General features: G+C 48.8%; 2 protein-coding genes across 2 annotated transcripts in view; one reads left to right on the plus strand and one right to left on the minus strand.

Annotated features, from left to right (window-relative positions):
- Nucleotides 1-14,875: 14,875 nt before the first annotated feature.
- On the minus strand, nt 14,876-15,601 carry LOC112617694. The gene has a single exon (XM_025374403.1). It carries the CDS (start codon nt 15,386-15,388, stop codon nt 14,876-14,878), a length of 513 nt encoding a protein of 170 aa, XP_025230188.1. The 5' UTR covers nt 15,389-15,601.
- A 680-nt stretch (nt 15,602-16,281) lies between these two features.
- Nucleotides 16,282-23,521, plus strand: part of TRIM71 (tripartite motif containing 71) — a 74,320-nt gene continuing 67,080 nt past the window's right edge. Inside the window, exon 1 of the mRNA XM_025377161.1 lies at nt 16,282-17,190. Within this exon, the coding sequence (XP_025232946.1) occupies nt 16,339-17,190 (852 nt within the window). The 5' untranslated portion in view covers nt 16,282-16,338. The remainder of the gene's footprint in view (nt 17,191-23,521) is intronic.

A 23,521-nucleotide genomic window follows, 5' to 3' on the forward strand; every position in this document is an offset into this window, starting at 1 on the left:
TTTTGAGACGGAGTCTCGCTCTGTCGCCCAGGCTGGAGTGCAGTGGCCGGATCTCAGCTCACTGCAAGCTCCGCCTCCCGGGTTCACGCCATTCTCCTGCCTCAGCCTCCCGAGTAGCTGGGACTACAGGCGCCCGCCACCTCGCCCGGCTAGTTTTTTGTATTTCTTAATAGAGACGGTGTTTCACCGTGTTAGCCAGGATGGTCTCGATCTCCTGACCTCGTGATCCGCCCGTCTCGGCCTCCCAAAGTGCTGGGATTACAGGCTTGAGCCACCGCGCCCGGCCGACTATCTGTTTACTGTGTGATAGTTTCTTCTGTGTGCAGAAGCTTTTTGGCCTAATTAGGTCCCACTTGTCAACTTAGGCTTTTGTTACAATTGCTTTTGTAGTCTTTGGCATGAAATCTTTGCCAAGGCCTGTGTCCAGAATGGTATTTCCTAGGTTTTCTTCTAGGGTGTTTATAGTTTTGGGTTTTATATTTAAGTCTTTAATCCATCTTGAGTTGAGAAGGAAGGATCCATTTTCATTCTTATGCATATGGCTAACCAGTTATCCCAGCACTATACATTGAATGGGGAGTCCTTTCCCATTGCTTGTTATTATCAACTTTGTCGAAGATCAGATAGTTGTAGATGTACAGCTTTATTTCTAGGTTTTCTATTCTGTTCCATTGGTCTATGTGTCTGTTTTTGTACCAGTACCACACTGTTTTGGTTACTGTAGCCTTGTAGTACTGTTTGAAGCAGGGTAGTATGATGCCTCCAGCTTTGTTTTAAAAGCACTATCTCATTTAATTTTCATAATCACCCAGAGCACTAGGTTCCATTTTCTTTTTTCTTTTTTTTTTTCCTGAGACGGAGTCTCGCTCTGTCGCCCAGGCTGGAGTACAGTGGCCGGATCCCAGCTCACTGCAAGCTCCGCCTCCCGGGTTCCCGCCATTCTCCTGCCTCAGCCTCCCGAGTAGCTGGGACTACAGGTGCCCGCCACCTCGCCCGGCTATATTTTTGTATCTTTTAGTAGAGACGGGGTTTCACCGTGTTAGCCAGGATGGTCTCGATCTCCTGACCTCGTGATCCGCCAGTCTCGGCCTCCCAAAGTGCTGGGATTACAGGCTTGAGCCACTGCGCCCGGCCCTAGGTTCCATTTTCATCTCTTTTTTTTTTTCTTTTTTATTTTTGAGATGAAGTCTTGCTTGTTGCCCAGGCTGGAGTGCAGTGGTGCAATTTTGGCTCATTGCAAACTTTGCCTCCTGCATTCAAGTGATTCTCCTGCCTCAGCCTCCCAAGTAGCTGGGATTACAGATGTGCACCACCATGTCCAGCTAATTTTTGAAATTTTTGTAGAGATGGGGTTTCACCATGTTGGCCAGGCTGTTCTCAAACTCCCAACCTCAAGTGATCTGCCTGCCTCAGCCTCCCAAAGCTGGGATTACAGGTGTGAGCCACTACTCCTGGTCACAATCTTGAGCAACAAGAACAAACCTGGAAGCATCACACTACCTGATTTCAAAATATACTGCAAAACTATAGTAATTAAAACAGCATAGTATTGGCATAAAACAGATACATAGATCAATGGAACACAATATAAAGCCCAGATATAGATCCATGTATTTATGCTCAATTAATCTGCAACAAAGGTGCCAAGAGCACACAATGGGAGAAGGACAGTCTCTTCAATAAATTGTGTCAGGAAAAGTGAATGTTTGCAGGCAGAAGAATGAGATTAGATCTTTACAGCACACACAGAAATCAACTAAAAGTGGATTAAAGACTTAAAATATAAAACCAAAAACTGCAAAACTACTAAGAAGAAACGGGGAAAAAGCTTATTCACATTGGTCTGGACAATGATTTTTTTTGGGTATGACCCCAAAACCACAGGCAACAAAAGCAAAAATAGACAAATGGGATTGCATCAAACTAAAAAGCTTCTGCACAGCAAAGGAAATCAACGACAGAGTTGAAGAGAACCTATAGCATGGGAGAAAATATTTGCAAACCACACATCTGATAAGAGTTAATATCTAAGATATATAAGTAACTCAAGTAGCTCAACAGCAAGAAAACAAATAACCCAATCAAAAAATGAGCAAAGAGGCCAGGCACAGTGGCTCATGCCTGTAATCTCAGCATTTTGGGAGGCTGAGGTGGGTGGATCACCTGAGGTCAGGAGTTCGAGACCAACCTGACCAACACGGTGAAACCCTGTTTGTACTAAACATACAAAATTAGTGGGCGTGGTGGCACATGCCTGTAATCCTAGCTACTCGGGAGGCTATGGCAGGAGAATCGTTTGAACCCAGGAGGTGGAGATTACAGTGAGCCGAGATTGCACCATTGCACTCTAGCCTGGGCAACAAGAGCAAAATTACATCTCAAAGAAAAAAAAAGCAAAGAGCCAGGTGCAGTGGTGTATACCTGTAGGCCCTCCTACTTAGGAAGCTGAGGTGAGAGGATTGCTTGAGTCCAGGAGTTTGAGGCAGACCCAGGCAACATAGGGAGACCTCATTTCTAAAACAATAAAAATAAAAAATTTAACGGGCAAAGGACTCAAATAGATATACCTCAAAAGAAGACATATAAATGGCCAATAGGTGTATGAAAAAATGTTCAACATTGGCCGGGCATGGTGGCTCACGCCTGTAGTCCCAGCACTTTGGGAGGCCAAGGCAGGTGGATCATGAGGTCAAGAGATTGAGACCATCCTGGCCAACATGGTGAAACCCCGTCTCTACTAAAAATACAAAAATGAGCTGGGCATGGTGGCACATGCCTGTAGTCCCAGCTACTCGGGAGGCTGATGCAGGAGAATTGCTTGAACCCGAGAGGCGGAGGTTGCAGTTAGCCGAGACTGTGCCACTGCAGTCCAGCCTGGTGAGGTGAGTGAGACTCCATATTAAAAAAAAAAAAGAAAGAAAGAAAAATACATCACCACTCATCAGGGAAATGCAAGTCAAAAGCACAATAAGGTATCACCTCACACTTGTTAAAATGGCTATGATCAAAGAGACAAAAGATAACAAAGATGGGAACCCTTGTATACTATTGGAGGGATTATGAGTTGGTAGAGCTGTTACGGAAAACAGTTATGGTGGTTCCTTGAAAAATTAAAAATAGAACCACAGGCTGAGCGTGGTGGCTCATATCTGTAAGCCAAGCATTTCGGGAGGCCAAGGCAGAAGAATTGCTTGAGTCCAGGAGTTTGAGACCAGCCTGGGAATCACAGTGAGACCCTATCTCTACAAAAAATAAAAAATTAGCAGGGCCTGGTGGCCGCACCTGTAGTCCTAGCTCCTCGGGAGGCTGAAGTTACAGAGTGAGACCCTGTCTCAAAAAAACCAAAAGAACTACCATATGATCCAGCAATCCCATTTCTGGCTATATCTTCATAGAAAACGAAATCAGTATGTTGAAGCGGTATCTGCACTTCCATGTTCATTGCAGCATTATTCACAATAGCCAAGATATGAAATCAACCTACGTGTCTGTGGAAGGATAAATGAATTTTTAAAATGTGGTATATCCAGAGAATGGAATATCATGGAGCCTCAAAAAGGAAGGAAATGTGGTCATTTGGAACATGGATGAAGTTGGACGACATGCTAAATGCAATAAGCCATAATAAATGAAATAAGCCATTATGCTAAGTGAAAATATAAAGACAAATATTGCATGATGTCATTTATATGTGGAATCTTAAAAAGCTGAACTCATAGAAGCAGAATGTAGAATGATAGCGGCCAGGGACTGGTGGGTGGAGGAAATGGGGAGCTACCGGTCAGTTATTATTACACAGCTGTTTTAGTCATGCAAGATGAATAAATTCTGGAGATCTAATATACGGCAATTATAGTTAATAATACTGTATTGTACAGTTGAAATTTGCTAAGAGAGTAGTTTTTTTTGGGGGGGGGTTGGAGGGTGAACTGAGTCTCGTTCTGTCACCAAGCTGGAATGCAGTGGCACAATCTCGGCTCACTGCAACCTCCACCCCTGTGGTTCAAGCGATCCTCCTGTCTCAGCCTCCTGAGTAGCTGGGACTACAGGCATGCGCCATCACGCCCAGCTAATTTTTTGTATTTTTAGTAGAGATGGGGTTTCACCATGTTGGCCTGGATGGTCTCGATCTCTTGACCTCGTGATCTGCCCACCTCAGCCTCCGAAACTGTTGGGATTACAGACATGAGCCACTGCGCCCGGCTGAGAGTAGATCTTAAATGTTCTCACACATGCACAAAAAGCAAAAAGTTAACTATGTGAAGTGTTTAATATGTTAATTAGCTTGATGTGGTAATTATCTTTTTTTTTTTTCTTTTTTTGGGACAGGGTCTCGCTTTGTCACACAGATTGAAATGTAGTGGTGCAAACCCTGCTCACTGCAGCCTCAATCTCCCAGGCTCCACCAATCCTCCTGCCTCAGCCTCCCAACTAGCTGGGACTACAGGTGCATGCCACCACACTCAGCTAATTTTTTTTTTTTTTTTTTTTTGAGATGGAGTATCGCTCTGTCCCCCAGGCTAGAGTGCAGTGGCGTGATCTCTGCTCACCGCCAGCTCCGCCTCCTGGGTTCACGCCATTCTCCTGCATTAGCCTCCTGAGTAGCTGGGACTACAGGGGCCCACCACCACGCCTAGCTGATTTTTTGTATTTTTTTTTTTTTGAGACGGAGTCTCACTCTGCCGCCCAGGCTGGAGTGCAGTGGCCCGATCTCAGCTCACTGCAAGCTCCGCCTGCTGGGTTCCTGCCATTCTCCTGCCTCAGCCTCCCGAGTAGCTGGGACTACAGGCGCCCACCACCTCACCCGGCTAGTTTTTTGTATTTTTTTTAGTAGAGACGGGGTTTCACCGTGTTAGCCAGGATGGTCTCGATCTCCTGACCTCGTGATCCGCCCGTCTCGGCCTCCCAAAGTGCTGGGATTACAGGCTTGAGCCACCGCGCCCAATGATTTTTTGTATTTTTAATAGAGACGGGGTTTCATCATGTTAGCCAGGATAGTCTCGATCTTCTGACCTCGTGATCCGCCTGCCTCAACCTCCCAAAGCTCAGCTAATTTTTGTATTTTTTGTAGAAACAGGATTTCATTTCAACGTATTGCCAAGGCTGGTCTTAAACTCCCAGGCTGAAGCAATCCACCCGCCTCACCCTCCCAAAGTGCTGGGATTACAGGCATGAGCCACCGTGACCAGCCGATGTGGCACTTATCTTACAATGTGTAGGCATAACAAAATGTTATGTTGTTAGCCAGGGATGGTGGTGTACACCTGTAGTCCCAGCTACTCCAGGGAGGTGGAGGCTGTAATGAGCTATGATTGTGCCACTGTACTCCGGGTTGGGTAACAGAGGGACACCTTCTTTTTTTTTTTTTTTTTTCTTTTTGAGACAGTCTCCCTCTGTCGCCCAGGCTGGAGTGCAATGGGCACTTGGCTCACTGCAGCCTCCGAGTCCCGATTTCAAGCAATTCTCCTCTCTCAGCCTCCCGAGTAGCTGGGACTACAGGCGTGTGCCACCACACTCGGCTAATTTTTGTATTTTTAGTAGAGATGCGGTTTTGCCACGTTGGCCAGGCTGGTCTTGAACTCGTGACCTCAAGCGATCTGCCTGTCTCAGCCTCCCAAAGTGCTGGGATTACAGGCACAAGCCACCAATTGTCTGTATTATTCACAATATGACTTTTTTTTTTTTTTTTGAGACGGAGTCTTGCTCTGTTGCCCAGGCTGGAGTGCAGTGGCACGATCTTGGCTCACTGCAAGCTCCACCTTCCAGGTTCAAGTGATTCTCCTGCCTCAGCCTCCCAAGTAGCTGGGAGTACAGGCACCTGCCACCATGCCCGGCTAATTTTTTGTATTTTAGTAGAGATGGAGTTTCACCACGTTGCCCAGGCTGGTCGCAAACTCCTGAGCTGGCAATCCGCCTGCCAAAGTGCTGGGATTACAGGCATGGGCCACCGCGCCTGGCCATGACTTTTTTTTTTTTTTTTTTTTTTGAGACGGAGTCTCGCTCTGTCGCCCAGGCTGGAGTGCAGTGGCCAGATCTCAGCTCACTGCAAGCTCCGCCTCCCGGGTTCCCGCTATTCTCCTGCCTCAGCCTCCCGAGCAGCTGGGACTACAGGCGCCCGCCACCGTGCCCGGCTAATTTTTTTTTTGTATTTTTAGTAGAGACGGGGTTTCACCGTGGTCTTGATCTCCTGACCTTGTGATCCGCCCGCCTCGGCCTCCCAAAGTGCTGGGATTACAGGCTTGAGCCACCGCGCCCGGCCAATGACTTTTTTTTTGAGATGGAGTCTCGCTCTGTTGCCCATGCTGGAGTGCAGTGGTGCTATCTTGGCTCACTGCAACCTCAGCCTCCCAGGTTCAAGCAATTCTCCCGCCTTAGCCCCCAGAGTAATTGGGACTATAGGCATGCACCACAATGCCTGGCTAATTTTTGTATTTTCAGTAGAGACGGAGTTTCACCATGTTAGCCAGGATGGTCTCGAACTCCTGACCTCAGGTGATCTGCCTACACCTGGCATTACAGGCATGAGCCACTGTGCCTGGCTTGTTTTCGTTTTTTTCTTTGAGGCATTGTGTTGCTCTGTTGCCCAGGCTGGAGTGCAGTGGCACAATCACAGCTCACTGCAGCCTCAACCTCCCAGGCTCAAGTGCTCCTCCCGCCTCAACCTCCTGCTAGTAATATACTATTGGCATGTGCCACCATACCTGGCTAATATTTTTGTTTTTTCTGTAGGGACGGAGACTTGCCATGTTGCCCAGGCTGGTCTCAACCTCCTGGCCTCAAGAGATCCTCCTGCCTTGGCCTCCCAAAGTGCTGAGATTACAGGCGTAAGACATTGTGCCCTCATATACACTTTACTTATCGATTACACCTCAGTAACCCTTGAAAAAAACCTTAATTTAAAAATAAATAGGTTGGGTGTGGTGGCTCATGCCTGTATCCCAGCACTTTGGGAGGCCAAGGTGGATGAACCAGGCCAGGAGTTCACAACCAGCATGGCCAGCATGGCCAAATTCGTCTCTATTAAAAATACAAAAATTACTCGGGCATGGTGGTGCATACCTATAATCCCAGCTACTTGGGAAGCTGAGGTATGAGAATCTCTTAAGCCCGGGAGGCAGAAGTTGCAGTGAGCTGAGATCATGTCATTGCACTCCAGCCCAGATGACGGAGCAAGACTCTGTCTCAAAAAAAGAAAAAAAGGCTGGGTGTGGTGTCTCATGCCTATGATCCCGGCACTTTGAGAGGCCAAGGCGGGTGAATCACTTGAGGTCAGGAGTTTGAGACCAGCCTGGCCAACATGGTGAAACCTTGTCTCTACTAAAAATACAAAAAATTAGCTGGGCATGGTGGCGAGCACCTGCAGTCCCAGCTACTCAGGAGGCTGAGGCAGGAGAACAGCGTGAACCTGGGAGGTGGAGGCTGCAGTGAGCCGAGATGGCGCCACTGCACTCCAGCCTGGGAAATAGAGCGAGACACTGTCTCAAAATAAAAAAAGAAAAAAGAAAAAAAAAAGTCTTCCCTCAATTTTTTTTTTTTTTTTTTGAGTCAGAGTCTCGCTCTGTTGCCGAGGCTGGAGTGCAGTGGTGCTATCTTGGCTCACTGCATCCTCCGCCTCCTGGGTTCAAGCGATTCTCCTGCCTCAGCCTCCTGAGTAGCTAGGACTGCAAGTGTGCACCACCATGCTTGGCTAATTTTTGTATTTTTAGTAGAGACCATGTTGGCCAGGATGGTCTCAATCTCCTGACCTCATGATCCACCCGCCTCAGCCTCCCAAAATGCTGCGATTACAGGTGTGAGCCACCATGCCTGGCCTTAAAAATTTTTTCTTTAATTTAAATATTTTGTAGAGATGAGAGTTTTGCTGTGTTGCTCAGGCTGGTCTCAAACTCCTGGGCCCATGAGATCCTCCTTTGGCCTCCCAAAGTGCTGGGATTACAGGTATGAGCTACTGTGCCTGGCCAATGAAGCTGTTTTTAAAAATGAGCTGGGAGTGCCCGGACACTGTCGCTCAAGCCTGTAATCCCAGCACTTTGGGAGGCTGAGGAGGGTGGATCAGGAGGTCAGAGGTTTGAGACCAGCCTGGCCAACGTGGTGAAACCCCTTGTCTACAAAAAATAAAAAAATTAGCTGGGTGTGGTGGTGTGCGCCTGTAATCCCAGCTACTCAGGAGGCTGAGGCAGGAGAATCACTTGAATTTGGAAAGTGGAGGTTGCAGTAAACCTAGACTGTGCCATTGTACTCCAGCCTGGGCAACGGAGCAAGACCTGTCTAAAAAAAAGAAGAAGAGCTGGGAGTAACAGATGTCCCCATTATTTATTCCTGTGCTGCAGCAAATGACCCCAAAATATAGTGGCTTAAAGCAACAGTCATACCATTATGTTTCACAATTTTGTGGATCAGGGAATTCAGACAGGCTTGGCTGGGTGGGATGTTCAAGGATGGAGGTTTCAAGATGGCTTCACTCTTACACCTACCACCTTGGCAGGGACAGCTGGGAGGCTAGGCTCCAGTGGGTCCCTGTCCTTCATGGAGATTCTGAGCCTCTTCATGTGGTCTCTCTAGAAGGAAGGTCAGACTTCTTACATCATGGCTCAGGCTATGAAAGACCAAGGTGGAAGCTGCCAATTATCTTAAAGGTTAGGCCTGGACCTGACATAGCATTACTTCTGCCATGCTTTATTAATCAAAGTAGTCATGTTCTGGGAAGAGGGAAAAGGCTGAGTTGGAACTGCCAGGCAGAGCTACGATGGCACAAGTGCACTCCAGCCTGGACAACACAGTGAGACCCTGTTTCTAATAATAATGATAATAATAATAATAATAATAATGCAAAATAAAAAAGGAAGCCATAATGGGTCCTAAGCAGTTGAGTCTGGGTATATGATGGTTGTGGGTGGGCCTTGTGTGGAAGAGTGATGGAAATAATACTGAGTCGGGCACCGTGGCTCACGCCTGTAATCCCAGCACGTTGGGAGGCTGAAGCGGTTTAATCACCTGAGGTCAAGAGTTCGAGACCTGCCTGGCCAACATGGTGAAACCTCGTCTCTACTAAAAATACAAAAATTAGCTGGTATGGTGGTGCATGGCTGTAATCTCAGCTACTCGGGAGGTTGAGGCAGGAGTATCACTTGAACCTGGGAGGTGGAGGTTGTAGCGAGCCAAGATCGCGCCACTGTACTCCAGCCTGGTGACAGAGCAGACTGTCTCAAAAAAAATAAATAAATAAAAATAAAAAAATAAATTAAATTAAGTTTAAAAACAAACAAAAAAAGGAAGCAATGCTGGGTAGGAGTTATGAGAGACTAGAGAGGTCCTCGGCTGCCAGGTTAAGCAGTTGAGTTACCTTTTCTAGGTAAGAGGGTAGTCCTTGAATTCTACAGCAGGTGAAGTCAACGAATGGGTAAAAGACAGCATTAGGCCAAACAAGGATGAATAAATGGCATAAAAATTTTCAGCTACAAAATCAGGCAGCATTTGGAGAAAGAAGCGGGTCAGGCTTAACAGCATGTATTGATTTATATATCTTTTGATTTTTCTGCTTTATTTATTTATTTATTTGAGATAAGGTCTCGCCCGGTAACTCAGTCTGGGGTGCAGTGGCACGATCTCGGCTCACTGCAACCTCCACCTCCCGGGTTTAAGTGATTCTCCTACCTCAGCCTCCCAAGTATCTGGGATTACAGGCGTGTGCCACCACGCCTCGCTAATTTTCGTATTTTTAGTAGAGACAGGGTTTCACCATGTTGGCCAGGCTGGTCTCGAACTCCTGACCTCAGGTGATCTGCCTGCCTCGGTGAGCCACCATGCCCAGCTCGGATAATTTTTCGTATTTTTTGTAGAGATGGGTTTTCGCCATGTTGCCCAGGCTGGTCTCGAACTACTGGGCCCAAGCAATCTGCCCTCCTCGGCCTCTCAAAGTGCTGGAATCGGCCGGGCGCGGTGGCTCAAGCCTGTAATCCCAGCACTTTGGGAGGCCGAGACGGGCGGATCACGAGGTCAGGAGATCGAGACCATCCTGGCTAACACGGTGAAACCCCGTCTCTACTAAAAAATACAAAAAACTAGCTGGGCGCAGTGGCGGGCGCCTGTAGTCCCAGCTACTCGGGAGGCTGAGGCAGGAGAATGGCGCGAACCCGGGAGGCGGAGCTTGCAGTGAGCTGAGATCCGGCCACTGCACTCCAGCCTGGGCGGCAGAGCGAGACTCCGTCTCAAAAAAAAAAAAAAAAAAAAAAAGTGCTGGAATCACAGGCATGAGCCACCATGCCCAGCCTATATTTTAAAAACAACTTTCATTGTTTTTACCCTTATTATGAAAGACACAAATTTCATTTTCAAAAATCCAGAATGACAGTTGAGCTTTAAAATGGTTGGCAGCAGGTAGCTACTTTGGGGTCTTGAGCTGGGAATGACAGGAGGCAAGACTGCAACTTTCATTGATGGAGGAGAAGGAGGATGTGGTTTATTGTGTGAGACGCTGAGGTCCAGGGGAGGGTAGTGATTAGACAATGACAGACTTAAGGGTTGGCAGGCAATTTGCAAACCAATCTGCTGAATACCAATTATTATAATTTTTTTTTTGTCTTTTTTTCCCCCCTTTTTGTGGATAACGAGGTCTTACTATATTACCCAGGTATGTCTCGAACTCCTGGGCTCAAGCTATCCTCCCGCTTCTGCCTCCATGAGAGTGGGGATGACAGGCGTGAGCCACTGCACACGGTGAATACCAATGATTAAAAAACAGTGAACATGGGGCCCGGCGCCGTGGCTCACATCTGTAATCTCAGCATTTTGAGAGGCTGAGGCGGGTGAATCACGAGGTCAGGAGTTCGAGACCAGCCTGGCCAGCATGGTGAAACCCCATCTCCACTAAAAATACAAACGAACTAGCTGGGCATGGTGACATGCTCCTGTAGTCTTAGCCATTTGGGAGGCTAAGGCAGAATTGCTTGAACCTGGGAGGCAGAGGTTGCAGTGAGCAAAAATTGAACCACTGCACTCTAGCCTGGCGACAGAGGGAGACTCCATCTCAAAAAAAAAAAAAACAAAATAAACAAAAAGCAGTGAACATTTATTGAGCACTTACACATGCTTGGTATTATACTAAACATTTAATAACCCATTTAACCCTGATAGTCAGGTACCTGTATCATTCCCATTATATGGATTAAAAATTTGAGGCACCAAAGGGTTAGGTAACTTGTCCAAAGCTCCCGTTAAGCGTGGTGGAGCTCTCAAGTCTGTAGTCCCAGCACTTTGGGTGGCTGAGGCAGGAGGATTGCTTGAGACCAGGAGTTTGAGACCAGCCTGGGCAACACAGTAAGACCTTGTCTCTAAAAACAAGAAAAAAGGGGGGAAAAAAAAAGAGTAGTGGAGATGAAGTGTTAGTTTAGCTGAGTTCTGTAGTTATCTACCAAAGCTAGATATTTACTTTTACCTTTTATATGTGCAATTCGGGTTTCTCCATTCTAATTTATAAAGTTCTAGATGACTAGAGCTTCCATGATACCATCTGACATGTTGCTGCTCTGGACTCAGGGTTGTTGAAAGCAGCTGACATACTCTGTTAATGATTCCAAGCCAGAGTCAGGCTGGAGTGAAGAGTTGGCCCGGTGTGTAAGAACTCCATCCCCCCTTAACTGGCAGGATGCAGGCAATGATTCAGTAGGTGAGGCTGGTCACCTCCCCCATCCCCTCACCCCCTGCCATCGTTCAAAATAGTAATTATGATGTAATGTTGGTTTAATGTTTAAAAAAATACTCTGATGATTTATGGACTTAAAAGTTATCTAAATGCACCCTGAGGATGATGGTGAAAGGTGCAATTTTGACATCAAAACAAGCGGGTGCATCGAATATTTAATTAAAGGATCAGATGAAGAAAGCAGATGCAAAGTCGCTCAGATGGAAATGTGGCCTAACCCCCCCAACCCAAGGTCTGAGAGTGGCAGAAGCTAGTGTCACCTTTGAATACAAAACACGGCTACAGACGAATTCAAGAAAGAGTGAGAATGTATTGCTTATATAATTTTAGGGCTTTTTTTTTTTCTGAGGCGGAGTCTTGCTCTGTTACCCAGGTTGGAGTGCAGTGGCACAATCTCAGCTCACGGCAACCTCTGGGTCCCGGGTTCAAGCAATTCGTCTGCCTCAGCCTCCCAAATAGCTGGGATTACAGGTGCCTGCCTCCACACCCGGCTAATTTTTTGTATTTTTAGTTTCTTTTAACAAATGATTAATTATTAAAATACAAGATGATTTAAGGATTCTTGAAGGCATATAGACTCCCTTTCAAATGTAAACGAGTAGAGGAAAAACCGGAAGCCTGCAGTCCTCCTCCTTGGCTAACAAAGGGTGTTTATTAGCTAGGATGGCAATGAAACATTTAATACAATGTAGTTTATAGCAGTGGACCGTGTCTTTGGCTCCTCATCTGGATGTGTAGCTCTGGCTTCTCATGGATAAGCTGTATAAAGCCTTATTAGATTCAAATACTGTCACCATGCCATATTAAAAAAAAACATAGCTATGAACTGTATTTCTTATACAAGTGGGGTTAAATTAGTTGATTTAAAGATTTCCTTCTTTCCTACTGGTGCTAAAAAAATTGTTAAACAAAATTAGGAATGTGCTAATTTAACAATTTACACTACAGGCCTGCTGCCTGGCAATGTGCTGTCAATTCAAGAAAAGCAAGCAAGCAAGCTACTTCATGATGAGAAATCAAACCTCACCCCCACTTCTCTCTCTTTTCTTCCTTTTTTTTTTTTTCCTCTGAGCAATGGTCCCCAGGAAACAAACCCACAAACCGCTGTCAAGTCTGATTCCTCTTTCTGGAGTTACAGCCTTCCTGCTCCTCCGTGATGGCTCAGCGGACGCACCACCTCTGCTACTCGTTTTCAAAATACATGTTGAGTCTTAGGACCAGGACCAGGAGGACGATTGAGATTTTTTTCCTTGTCATCTTTCTTTTCTTTTTCTTTCTTTCTTTTTTTTGGTGGTGGGTGGGGCCAAACTAAGAGGGAGACAGCAGGTCTGGGCCATCCCTCCTCTGACCCTCTGGGGCCATCTTCCTTCTGGCAATTCTCTTCCCCCATCTGTTTTCCTCTTGTTTTTGTTTTTTAAAAGAGAAAGAAAAACAATCAAAGAAAGGAAAAGAAACGAAACAAAACAAAACTACATGAAACATCTCTATGGCAAGGCCAGTACGGTAGAAAATTATGGTTAAAAAATTATAGGAGTGCATTGATTCATGTGAGCATTCCATGTTTCCACACAGGTCTCAAATTATGGAAGAAATACATTGTTTAGGCAATAGATGGTGGCATGAGAAGCTTCCTCTTTTAATTTTTAAATTATACAAACTTTGCTTCTTCGTTTGGCAAAGGAGGGGCTCTGTTTTGGTTTTATTTGATCAGTAATTTTTCATTCCTTACACATTTCAGTAAATGTTCACTGATCTTCGCTTTGCTCCAGGTGCTGAGGAGGGAGCTCTGGGGGCAGCTGAGGGCTTAGGCATTCCTGGTGGGGCTGCCAGGCTCTTCCTCAGCCTGGGAAATGCTCCCATCACAGGACAGCACCCGGGCCCCTGAGATGGCTTCATCCTTTTGGAGAGGTACTTCTGCAGCTTCCTAGGGCCTTCGGCACATGTGTCTAGCGGGGTTGATTTAAGGGTTCTTTCCAGGGTGATCATCCCATGGATTCCAATGAGCAAAACCAGAGGAGCTGGGGAGGTCCACGTAGTGTATTTTTAAATTTCTCCATCTTTATGATCCAGGCATAGTTATGAAGGTTGGACACCGAGGTGTTTTTTAAAATTGCTTATCGAAGTATAATTTAAACAGTGAAATTGTGCACAGATCTTAAACGGCATTTATAAGTTTTGACAAATGTACATACATGGCAATCTATTTTTATTTCACTATCCCAGAAGGATCCTTCATGCCCTTTCCCAGTCAATACCTCCTCATCCCCAAGGGTACTTTTCCTCTCCCCATAGCTTAGTTCTGTCTGTTCTAGAATTTCCTGGAAATGGAATCACGCAGTATGAACTCTTTTGTGTTTGGGTTCTTTCTCACAACACCATGTTTTTGAGAGTCATCAGGTTGTTGCCTGTACCAGGTTAAATAGGATATCACTAACAGCGAGATAGTGTTAAGAAGGGACAATTTTTACCCCGTTGGCCTCCAGGCCAGATACTACCTAAATCCTGGTAAGTGGCCCTCTTCCGCCCTTCCAAGTGAGTCTCTCTCCAGGGCCATGCAAGTTTCTCTCCCAGAACCGCTCAGGCGGCCTCGGGCACCACCCAGATGGCTGCGGGGCCATCACCAGGTCGCCTCCCCAGAACAGCTGCCCCCTGCTTCCCCCCAGCCCCATTAAAACTCAAAAGGGAACTCTGGCCCCTCTGCCGATCAGAATTCAGATTCGCTTAATTCCACGCATCCAACTGCACACAACTGTGGGATGTTTTGGTGATCACAGATATGCAGAGTCCTTTAAAAAACGTAAAAAGAAAAAAAAAAAGGTGGGTAAAAACCGAGATCTCCAAGGCAGTGGATATCAGTCTCGGCTGAGCCAGGGATTCAGAATGAAATCTTTTCTTTTTTAAATAAACGGAAGAGTCGTTCTCTGCTCCTCGCTCAGAAGGTTTCAAAGGTCGTCACACTGAAGCCCGGGGGCGTTCATCTCCCCAGCGGCCGGGAGAAGGGAGGAGGTTGGAGGGAGGAGGGAGGGAGCACACAAAAGCGGGCCGTGCTGAGAGGGCTAATGTTTCCTGTTTGCCTGGAGCCCCCTCCCCTGCCTCCCCTCCCCCAGCCCCCTCCCAGCACTCGGGCGGAAGTGAGTTTGCTCCTTTGGAGATTAAAAGGATTCCGAATTCCGATCAGTCCCAATAACCGGCGTACTGAAGAGAAGAGGAGGAGGAGGAGGAGGAGGAGGAAGAGGCGGCAAAGCAGAGAAAGAGGGGGCGCGCGCGCGCGCACGCAACCCGAATTGGGGGAGTTGTGCAAAGCCCCAGGAGGCCGGGGCACGGCGAGAGCAAAGCCCGGTAGGCGCAGCGCGGCCGAGGCCACCCGCGTCCGGATCGGCGATTCGTTTCAGAAAGAAGATGACGCGGGCGCGAGCCGGCGGCGTTGGCCACGCGGCTCCCGAGCTCGCCGCGCGGGGCTGTTGCCGGTTCCACTGATTCCAGCGCGCCTGAGAGGAGCCTCCATCCCCGAGGCTCGGGATCGGAGGGGGGACCAAGGCGAGGGCGAAATGGCCCAATGACAAAGGAAATGTGATCCCCCTTCGCTGCCAAGGTTTCAGAGAGGACGGACGTGAGGAGGAGGAGGGGCGCAGGGCGCGCGCGGAGCTCGGATAGCATTGCACGACGGTCCGCGCGGAGCGGGTACATCTAATATCTTCCTGCTGATGAATAATTCAGGGCGGCCCGCGGGGACCTGCGGCCCCGCGCGCTAAACCGAAGGGGAAGGAGCGTGCGGGAAGCGCCCAGGCCAGGCGAGGCGGGGGCACGAGGGCTCCGGGCCGCGTGGGGCGCGCGTGCGTGCTAAGCGCGGGCAGCCGCGGCCCGGCTGGGCAGGCGCGCGGGAGACTCGAGGCGCGTGGGACGCGCGTGCGTACTGCACGCGTGCGGCCGCGGCTGGGCCACCACGAGCTGCAGCTGCTGCGGGGCCCACCGCCCTGCAGACGAGGCCGCGCCTGGCGGTGCGCAAGCCCCAAGCGCAGCACGCCGGGCCACCCAGGAGCCCCTAGCCGCCGCGTCATGCGGCGGGGCGGCCGGCGTCGCGCGGGGAGACACCGGCTTGGCGACGCGCCGCTCCCGCCTTTACTAGTTTGGGGCGCCTTCCCCTCCCAAGAACAGACTAGATTCGTTTAAAGAAAAGCAACGCACCAAATACTCGTGGAACCAAATTCTGCTCTCGCCAGGACTGGGACTGCACAGAGAACTCTCCTTTTGGGAACTCCTTTCGGCTATCGCGAAGCGAAGCCCCAGCTGCTCCAGGGAGTCTTCCGACCTCCCTGCCCCCGCTCGCCCCTCGCCTGTTGGGGCTTGTTCCGGTCTTCTCTCTTCGGAAGGCACGCGGCCCCCAAGTTATCCGGAGGAATCTTTGTTGCCACTGGATAGTGGCATTTAATGCCTGCAGTGTCGGGGGTGGCAGCGCTCGGGCCGGACGTGGCGAAGCCTAGCGGGCAGCGCTGCTCTGGTGCCGGCTCCCGGATTGCAGGCCTAATCGATGCATTTTTCTGAGTGAGTCGGTGGCTCCCCCACCCACCTCGTCCGCTCTCTCCTCCTCCTCCTCCTCTTCCTCTCTGGTCTCCTCCCTCCTCCGGGCTGGGTTGCAAATGGCTTCGTTCCCCGAGACCGATTTCCAGATCTGCTTGCTGTGCAAGGAGATGTGCGGCTCGCCGGCGCCGCTCTCCTCCAACTCGTCCGCGTCGTCGTCCTCCTCGCAGACGTCCACGTCGTCGGGGGGCGGTGGCGGGGGCCCTGGGGCGGCGGCGCGCCGCCTACACGTCCTACCCTGCCTGCACGCCTTCTGCCGCCCCTGCCTCGAGGCGCACCGGCTGCCGGCGGCGAGCGGCGGCGCGCCTGGAGAGCCGCTCAAGCTGCGCTGCCCGGTGTGCGACCAGAAAGTAGTGCTAACAGAGGCGGCGGGCATGGACGCGCTGCCTTCGTCCGCCTTCCTGCTCAGCAACCTGCTTGACGCGGTGGTGGCCACTGCCGACGAGCCGCCGCCCAAGAACGGGCGCGCCGGCGCCCAGGCGGGCGCCGGCGGCCACAGCAACCACCGGCACCACGCTCACCACGCGCACCCGCGCGCGTCCGCTTCCGCACCGCCACTCCCGCAGGCACCGCAGCCGCCCGCGGCTTCCCGCTCGGCACCCGGCGGCCCGGCCGCTTCCCCGTCGGCGTTGCTGCTGCGCCGGCCTCACGGCTGCAGCTCGTGCGATGAGGGCAACGCAGCTTCCTCGCGCTGCCTCGACTGCCAGGAGCACCTGTGCGACAACTGCGTCCGAGCGCACCAGCGCGTGCGCCTCACCAAGGACCACTACATCGAGCGCGGCCCGCCGGGTCCCGGTGCCGCGGCAGCGGCGCAGCAGCTGGGGCTCGGGCCGCCCTTTCCTGGCCCACCCTTCTCCATCCTCTCAGTGTTTCCCGAGCGCCTCGGCTTCTGCCAGCACCACGACGACGAGGTGAGTGCGTGGGGGCGTGTGTTTGTGTTCACCGGATAACTGCGTGTATGCTCAACAGTGGTCTTCTGGCCGGTCCCGTAGCGAGGAGGGGAGGCCCTCTCCGGATTTGCTTTGTATTTCCTTCAGCTACGTGGCAGTCCTCGCTACCAAAGTAGATCATGACCTGGGAAGTATGTGGAAGTGGATTCTGTGTAAGTGTCGCGAGGGGCCCCGAAATATCCCATAGCGTGGGATCCTCCCTTTTCCGATTTTAATTTGTGTGTGGCAAAACGCGGCAATCGTCTTCAGTTAGGCATGAGTTGGGAAGAGATAGGTGTGTTTGTGTAGACGTGGCCTCCTGGCGCGGGCACGCCAGAGGCCTCCCAACGTGATGAGAAGGGGCTCCTTTATTTTCAGATTTTTGTTTGGAAAACTCAGGTTGTTGCCTTTAAAATAGGGCGTGAGCCCGGAAGGGATGGTTGTGTGGTGGTTGTGTGGGTGAGTGCGTGGAGTTGGTGTGCCTCCGTAGACCTGGTTTCCACGTGCGCACTTGTGAGGGGAAGACTTTTTTTTTTTTGTTGGGACAGCATGGTAGTCCTTGCCTCCTTATGTTGGGTAAGAGTGGGAGAGTCTGTGGATCTTTGAGGGCCAAGGGCCCCCCGTCTTAAGGCCTTCTCGCCGCGGCTGCTTCCTATATTGTTTGAAATGCGTGTTCTGGCCCCTGAACTCTCCTAGCGTGGAAATCGCCGTTCGTAGGCCCACAGCTCCACCCCGAGATAGAAGCAGAATAAGGGGACGACGTTACCTTCACCCGCCTGAGTCTCTTGGGCCGCGCCCGCCTGCCCGGACTCCAAGCCCTACAGGAACCGGTTTCCCTGGTTAGGAGGTATCCACCCGGCTCAACCAGGGGCTCCACTTCCTTGGACAAGACCAAGGCAGCCGTACGCTGCTGGAACGCCGGAGCGCGAAGGGTCTTAGGGCTACATCGCAACCCTCGGGCTTGATTTCGCCGTTTGGGCTGTCGAGTAAACTTTTGCTTATTTTTCACACAGTGTGAACCCTTTCTCGTTTCCTTTGGTATTACGCGAGTATCTTCTGCTCCCCCGAACCCAATAAAGGCAGGCCAAAAGTCTTGAGAAGCGGGCTCTGCCGGAGGGGGTCAGTAACTTAAGCGATCTACCTGTAGACCGGTGAGAAAGGGTGTTGGTGAAAGTCTTGATAGCGTAAGCTGGAGACTGCAGAGGCTTTAAAAACCATAGTGGGGGTCATGGCCTGTGTGAGCTGGAGAGTGGGTACCGAGCACCGCAAAGGTGAGCCCAGCGCTGCTACCTTTTCCACTCCTAACCTGCTATTTGGGGAGGAGGGCGGAGCCCATTGCCTGATGGCCTTTAGCTGGCTTCTCCTGTTGGGAAAAAGTTGAAATTCTAATCTACTTGTTGTGGGCATCTCCTTTTAAAAGGTTTCTTCTAGGTAAGAAGCTAGGGGGCAGTTTTCATTTTTAAACTTTGAATGGACTCCTAGTTTTAACATATGGGTTCATGTTCTTTAAGCACTTTTAGAAAAATGAATGTTTGAGGTAAATACCGATCCAAATCCCAGGAACAGAAAAATGGAGCCAGTTCACTTGCAGATTGGGATCAAATGCAGGGCGAGCAGAATGGGGTTGAATCCAGGAGTTTCCCTCCTGAGAGCTGCTTTTAGTTTAAACATCAGTTTATATTTCCAGTTAAAGATCCACCTATATTTTTATTTAGACTGAAACAGTAGATGCTCAGTGTTGGCAGACTTGTAAAAGATTGATTCACTTTTAAAATTAGAAAACCCTTCAAACTGCATTGGGGAGTGTGAATTGAGAAGTGAAGCTCTCCACTCACCCTGGGTGGGAGGTACTCGGAAGCTCTTCAGATTCACTTTTTAGCATGTGCAATGTCAGGTTGAAGTAACTAATACTTAACATAAAATTTGCTCAGTTTTGAGCAAGATTCTACTTACTCTCTTTAGCTTTTCGTGAAAAACGTTTTGGAAATTAATTGTTTGGCCCTTTTATTCTTTCCTGGATTTAGAACGCCAGCAATTTGAGATTAAAGGTGACAAACCAGTGTTCTGAGTAGAAGACAAGTGTTTAGGAGAGAAAGCACTGCCAGGTAGTGAGGTTCATAAACGGTTCCACCCACAGCTTAAATAATTCCTTTTCTTTGAAGGAAGTGATCACGTTAACAGTTTGAGAATATTGTTCCTTTAAAAAGTCATCCCTCTGGCTGGGAAGGAGCTTTAGGACATTTACATTTGGAGGATGATAGGCCCATATCTTGACTGTGGTATACTGAATGCCTAAATCCACTTATTTTAATGTGTATACTGTCTACCTCAATTTTTAAGACAAGCTCCTTAACTGAGTTACTTCCCTTGTCAACAGGCTCCGCTAAATAATTCAGAGCAGCACCTTTTCCTCATAGTGACTAAGGCCACCTGACCTTGGGAAGGAGGCCCAAACACCCTACCCCAGCCTGCAGTGTCTCTCGCCCAAGGGGACTTTCTTCCATAAGCGTCCCCTTGGAAATGTCTCCTTAGGATTGGCAAGTGAGGTGTCTTGTCTGAGCAATTGGCTTTAAGCCGTAGTGATGATAACCTGGAAATCTTTGGGTTTTTCAACGAAATAATGAGACTTGCTTGCTACTACTCTCTTTGGCTTATTTCAACAGCATAGTTGGGGCTTTTCACTAGTTCTGTGCCTCCAGAGTCCGAAAGACCTGCAGGCTCCGTGGCCCAGCCAGCATCCGGGCGGGGAATCCGAGGCCGCTGTCCCCGGAACAGCTGGCCTCGGGCCCGCTGTGTGCCGCGGGTCCCGGGAGAGGCGGGTGCAGGCAGAGTCGCCACGGGCCTGTGCCGCCGCCCGGCCAGCCCGGAGCCTGTCTCGGCTCTGGGGACGTGGCCTGGCCGGTGGCTGCTCTTCTCCCTGCAGGCACCCGCTGGGGTGTTCACGGTTGCTCTGGTCATGGAGAAGGGTCTTCGCTTGAGTTTTGGAGGAAGAGTTTCCCAACTAGGGAGCTGTGAGCGCTGCTCCAGCTGCTCACAAGTGGCCTTTTAGCATTGTTTTGCTTTTGGCACATAGGACATGAGCCCTTTGCAGCCTTGGAGGCGACACCGGGAGCAGAAATCCTGGGTGTGTTATGTGCCTAAGCTGGGCGTCAGGATTCTGTGAATGGCGGGAAGTTGAGCAAGGTTTGAACCCAGGAAAGCCTCTGTCACTAGTGGTGAGGGGCAGTGGGGGTGACATTGTTGCCACCCGGAAAACATTGTAGCCCGCCCCACCCGAGGATGGCAATATTGTTCCCAGTTAGGCGGGTCTGGGGGTGGAATTTTCTGGAGTCTCTGGTTGGAAAAAGGGGTGCAGGTGTTGGTAGTATGCATGCGGTCCCTGTGTTGGGTTTTAAAATGCCACCTGAAGATAAAAGTTCTAGAATTCCAACCTGATTTGACCCTGAACATTGAGCACTCCCTGGGACTGTCTCCTGGCAGGAAACTTAAAGTGGCTTCAGACTCTTGGAACAAGGTTTGCTGCCTAAAATAATCGGTTGTTGTGTGAATTTCTGTTTCGTATATTGCGAGTAAATGGGACCGTACCAGTATTCAGCACCAGTGTATATTATTCTCTGTTCCCAAAGTCTTAAGTTTTTTCGAGCCTGCATATACTCAGTGTATGCACGCTTATTTTTAAATTATATGCATGTTCTTGTGTAAATTATAAAATCCATACCAAAATATTTTTAAAAGCATAATACAAATTTCCCACTTATACTGTCCTATCTTTTTCTTCTTTAGAAGTTATCAGATGTAACTAAGTTGGTGAAATTTATGATACAGTTTGAGAATTTCTAGCTGAAATTGGGATTTCAATTGGAATCTGATTGATTCATATTAATTTCAACAGCTTTTTTTTTTTTTTTTTTAAGTAAGGACAAGGAGAGAAAGTGAACAGAAATGGGTATTCTAGTATTTCTGTCCCTGCTCTACGCTACCGGGTGAATATGTCCTCTGAGTGCAGACATCTCACCTACTGGCTGGAAAGCCAAACTTTACGTGCCTTGGAAATAGTTACAGAGGTTGCTGCTTTGAATCCAGTTCAGCAGGTAGACATTTGGAAGCCTATTGAATTCAGAAAACGCTTGATAAAAATATATAGGAGGGAAATGTTCATTATTGATATGTTAATTGCTTAGCCTTTGTGGACTTAAGCTATTTCCATTAAAGTGCATAGGAATGGATTTTTCAACATGGACCCTCAGGAAGTGGGGGCCATGGCTAGTTTGGCAAGCCTGTGCTGATGAGGTTGCCTTGAAGGCATAAGGTGTCATGAACTGTGCTAGTAATATGGAGGCTGTTGTAGTATCAGCACTGTCTGTGAAACCTTTTGTGATTATTTGTTCAGTTTCCTTTCTTTGAAAAGATAAACTGTAGTGATTTGGGGATCGCATAGATTTGATACAAGATTTTTATTTCCAATTCTGGGAATATACATTTTGGAAAACAAGATATTTGGGAACAAAACGGGTACTTTTTCTAGACTGCCAGGTCTTCATTTGACAATAATATCTGTTCTTTATCATTGACATTGTTTTCTTTTTTCTTTTTTTTGAGATGGAGTCTCACTCTGTCGCCCAGGCTGGAGTGCAGTGGCGCCATCTCGCCTCACTGCAAGCTCCGCCTCCCGGGTTCACGCCATTCTCCTGTCTCAGCCTCCCGAGTAGCTGGGAGTACAGGCGCCCGTCACCAGGCACGGCTAATTTTTTTGTATTTTTAGTAGAGACGGGGTTTCACCGAGTTAGCCAGGATGGTCTCCATCTCCTGACCTCGTGATCCGACCGCCTCGGCCTCCCAAAGTGCTGGGATTACAGGTGTGAGCCAGGCGCCCGGCCAACATTGTTTTCAACGTGAAATAGGTGTACTTGAAATGGGGAAACCCAGGAGGCGGAGGTTGTGGTGAGCCGAGTTGCGGTGAGCCGAGGGGTTGCCATGTTGGCTAGGCTGGTCTAGAGCTCCTGACCTCAACGTGCTCTGCCTGCCTCGACCTACCAAAGTGCTGGGATTCAGGTGTGAGCCACTGTGCCTGGCCCTTAGATAGTTATTTTCTAGAAGGATCTCAGGAGGCTAAAATATGTAGTTTTCTCAAGTACTACTTAATATGGATGTAACTTTCTCCTCACATGTAAAATTATGAGCATAATTGGACTTCTTGTCTTTTTACTGAAAAAAATAACTAATAATCGCGCATGTATAGTAAGAGAGTTAGCTCTTGTGGAAGCTGTCAGTGAGGTGAAAAGGCTAAAATGCTTTTTGAAGTGTTTTGCCAGGGTAAAACGTGTTTGTAAGTTTTTCTGGTTCAAGAGGAATTTTCATTATTTCTGTAGGTCTAAAATTTAACCCCCTCCGAGTTATTTTTGGTGCTAAAAGTCACATGGTTTGCCATTTCTCCATCCGGTTCTCCACACAGGGCAAGGTTTATTTTGTCTGTATTCATTCTTAGCAAATAAAGGACCATTTCAGTGTCAGTTTTGACGCTTAGGCAAAAGGGTGAGATGAATTCTATACTATGCAGGCAGTTTCAAAATACTGCTTCCCTTCTCCCACTCCCACCCATAAAACTAATAAACTAATAAAGGTTAAAGGCCTGGCTCACTAAGGCTGTTTTTGCTATCTCTGCCATTTTGGAAGAGAGGAAGAGAAAGATAATGATAAAGAATTACAGTGGCCTTAAGGGAGCAAGATGCCACCCATTGAAGCCCACTCTGTTACCGCTTTTCTTCTTGACCTTTCAAGCATTGTGGCTTGCAAGAGTAAGCTTGATCCATCTTTCCTCTAAAGCTGATGTGACCTCCTACTTGTTCAATACTAAATTATTCCCCTCCTTTTGAGGTTTTGTCTATACTCACAAACCGAGTTGGCTGAAACCAGATTGACTGTTTTGATTGACAAGACTCTGACTTGTCAACCTAAAAAGTGGGAGGAGTAGGGGGCCTAGTGGTGTCCCTTTACATTTGAAACTGTTTGACTTAAACCATATTCCAAGGTAAATCTTTGCCTCTCCCATGCCATTTCTTGCCTTCCTCGTGGTGTAGATAAATGCAGTTTACTTACAAACTGGCTTTGAAGGTAGAATGAAATGAAATGGGGGACGATCCCACTCAACTGCCCTCCGGTGGGGGTGCGGTGGCTTATGCCTGTAATCCCAGCACTTTGGAAGGCCCACGTCCGATCACATAAGGCCTGGAGTTGGAGACCAGCCTGGCTAACATGGTGAAACCCCTTTGCTACTAAAAATACAAAAATTATCTGGGCGAATCCCAGCTAGTGA

Source organism: Theropithecus gelada, chromosome 2, assembly GCF_003255815.1.
Source record: "Theropithecus gelada isolate Dixy chromosome 2, Tgel_1.0, whole genome shotgun sequence".
Classification (NCBI taxonomy): domain Eukaryota; kingdom Metazoa; phylum Chordata; class Mammalia; order Primates; family Cercopithecidae; genus Theropithecus; species Theropithecus gelada.